Here is a 3,210-nt window from a genome sequence, read left to right on the forward strand (position 1 = left end):
CACGTGTGCATGACGTCAGAGCAAGTCGGATCAAGTCGGACACACAACATATAACCGGCATGCCACGGGCGCCGATCGCCGGTGATCGATTCTGCGCAGACCTGGCTCATCTCGAACGAGCCCTTATTTTATTAAATGAATCGCACCACGTGTTTTCATCACTTCCTGTCCACCTGAAGGCGGCTGGAATCGCTGGAAACTGTCCGACTTTACCGCAGCTTTTTGTCCACCGCCTCCCTGCTTGCCGCCTGCTCTCGTCCACTTTACAGGCGAGGCGCAGTTCATCTCGAACGAGCCTAAAAGCAACTGTGCCGCCTGCGTCTCAGAACTGCGGCCGCTTTGCTCTCGTGAGATTTCCGTTGCCCACGTGTGCATGACGTCAGAGCAAGTCGGGATCATGGTCGGGATCAAGTCGGACACAAATATAACCGGCATGCAACGGGCGCCGATCGCCGGTGATCGATTCTGCGCAGACCTGGCTCATCTCGAACGAGCCTACTGTTGCTTGTGGAGGAAGCATAGACAGTGAAGGAAGGAAGGTGCACTGTAATGCAGAGTGACCGTTTCTATTTTAATAATAACTAGAATTAGTTGTAGAGAGGAACATTACACAGTAAGAAAATGAAATTGTATATTACAGTTGTGTTGCAGTTTTTCTTGGCGGGGCACATCAATAGTTGGGATGATGGTAAGTATTGCCTCCTTCCTTTTGACCTTTGTTCCATTTTTATTAATTTATAAGTGATACTTGTGAATTCATAAAAATGACAGCCGCTCTGTTTAGGAAATGTAGCAAAGTAACATTAACAACAATCAGTAACCATATAGCTAGCGGCAAACAGACAAAACAGCACCACAACTTCCGACAGCTTTCCAACTTATTAGCTAAATTTAAAAGAAAGGATGTAAATTAAAGAGTTTATAGACGGTTTGAGGTAGCGTACATACATTATGTTCAATTCTAACATTCGTTTTAACGGAACAGGCTACATTTAGGCGTAAAGTTACCGAAGTTGCAAAGAAAAGCCACGACAGTTGCTCTGCTATATTAATATTTACGGTAGTCTCAATTCGTAGGCATTTAACGTTAGCTAGTGTAATGTCTGTATCAGTGACGTGCGTGCTCATGTAAGAGCCGAGTAACGTTAATTCCTGTTATTTCTGGCTAGTTAAACTCACAATGTTATCTAACGCCACCAGTGTCAATGTTTCACATCCAAGTTACATTTTTTCTTAACTGCGTCACGGGCAATTAGCATAATCACTACTACTTTTAATATTAATTATGATACTTATTCTCTATCCAATAGCATCCATATAGGTGTTTACTGCTATGATTCTGTATTTTGTGGAGGACTTCATGCATCTGTAATTATAACACTGTAACTTATATTTGCGTCCTTCTTTTCCTTCTGGTTATGTTGTTGTTGTTGTTTATGGTCCCCAAGGGGAAATTCTTCTTCACTGTAGTTATGGACAGCACGCTTACAGAAACCCGGAAGTACAGAATGATGAAAATAACAAAAACACATAACACAAAGTGGCACTGAGCTCTCTGGCATCTCAGGGACCTGCACCTACGTCGATAGAGCAGAATGAATGCAGTTGGAATGCTGTTCTACAGCATTCCAACTATTGTTATTCGGTTGTTTATTTATTTTTTCGTACGTTTTTTGGCTCTCTCTAACTTCTGCATAGTTTTACCTGCCGTTCAACTTTTGCAATCTTCAGCTTTTTAAGCAGATGATGGGACTTCTTTTACTATTTTTCTACTATTTATACTTTTTCAAATATTAAGCTTTTAAACAATTTTTTTAACATTAAAGTCAATGAGAGCAATCTTCTAATCCTTCAAATCTTCTGCTCCCAAAATTTTCAGCGCCTTCATACTTTTACCTACAGACGTGGTTCAAACTTTAAAACATTCACAAACTATTCAGCTATCCGGCTTGTGCTTTTCAGATTGATATATTTTACAGTTTTTGTGAAAATGCTGTTTAAGTAGAGTGTACATTTTATGATTTTTCTGCATTTATAATGGGTGTGTATTGCGTGAGGTAGAGTGTGGAGTGACATCACTAGAGTGAAGCGCCTCGAAAAAATTATCTTACTCTGTTCTCTATAACTTGCTCCCACGCCAACAATTCCAATTCTTCTCAGTGAGCTTTCAAATGACAAGAGTTCAGGATCTTTCTCCATTCACTGACACATACACAGAGACACATACACACACACACACACACACAAAAACACCACGCACACACAGAGACACACACACACACACAGACATACACAACACACCACACACAAAGAGACACCGCAAACACACACACCACCACACACACACACACAGAGACACACACACACACACACAGAGACACACACACACACACACGATATATTATATATTACCATGTATAGTTGTTTAAGAAAACTTTACAGTGGTGGTGCAGTGGTTATTGCACCTGCCTTTTGTGCCAGAGACCCGGGTTCAAATCCCACAGTGGGATCTCATCACCTAGTGTTAAAACTCCTCTCAATACACCTACATCTTCTTAATGATTTAAGCAAGTTATCCAGTTTAGCTTTAGCATTTCATTTCCATTTTTTAAATTTTCCTTTTTTTTTTTTTACATTAGTAGTGTTATTAAACTTAATTGAAACCATTCCTACTTTTTTCCACTCTTCTCACTACTTCAACATGTTCTTACTGATTTAAGCTTTTCTCCAGTTTAGCTTTAGCATTTCAATTTTTTCTACAACTTTTACTGATTTAAGCCAGGTTAGCTTTAGCAATTTAGCTATTCAGCATTCCCACGCATTTTCTGCAGGAAATGCATTTTCTAGTTAGGTACAATATTTTTCATTCTTAACCTGAAAACCTGCATGAAACTCGCAGGATGAAAAAAAATTCTATAATTTATTGTCTCCTACTGTGAAACATATGTTTAAAAAAAGTTGTAGAAATGTTACAGCAATGTTACCAGTACAGCCTTCAAAGAATTAATTAAAATGACTAAAACATACCTAAAACATTCTCTGGAAAACCTGTTGCTTCCAGAGTAAGTGCCTTTTTTTTAGCATGGAGCTTTATGTTTGACTTTTCTCCACTCCCCACTGCAGGCCGCGTGCTGCTGCGGGACATCCAGGTGTTGACTCTGTACAAGGGTCGCTACACCACGGGAAGGCGCACCAGCCCAGTGCCTCAGC

The 3,210-nt window shown here is 40.2% G+C and overlaps 1 protein-coding gene across 1 annotated transcript in view; it reads left to right on the plus strand.

The window, feature by feature from the left end:
* The first annotated feature begins 531 nt into the window (after positions 1 to 531).
* Positions 532 to 3,210, plus strand: part of LOC116704171 (store-operated calcium entry-associated regulatory factor-like) — a 4,600-nt gene continuing 1,921 nt past the window's right edge. Inside the window, 2 exon segments of the mRNA XM_032539455.1 lie at positions 532 to 688; positions 3,124 to 3,210. The exon segment at positions 3,124 to 3,210 is cut by the window's right edge and continues 5 nt beyond it. Of these exon segments, the coding sequence (XP_032395346.1) occupies positions 622 to 688; positions 3,124 to 3,210 (154 nt within the window). The 5' untranslated portion in view covers positions 532 to 621.

This window comes from Etheostoma spectabile, chromosome 2 (genome assembly GCF_008692095.1).
Source record: "Etheostoma spectabile isolate EspeVRDwgs_2016 chromosome 2, UIUC_Espe_1.0, whole genome shotgun sequence".
In the NCBI taxonomy this organism is placed as follows: domain Eukaryota; kingdom Metazoa; phylum Chordata; class Actinopteri; order Perciformes; family Percidae; genus Etheostoma; species Etheostoma spectabile.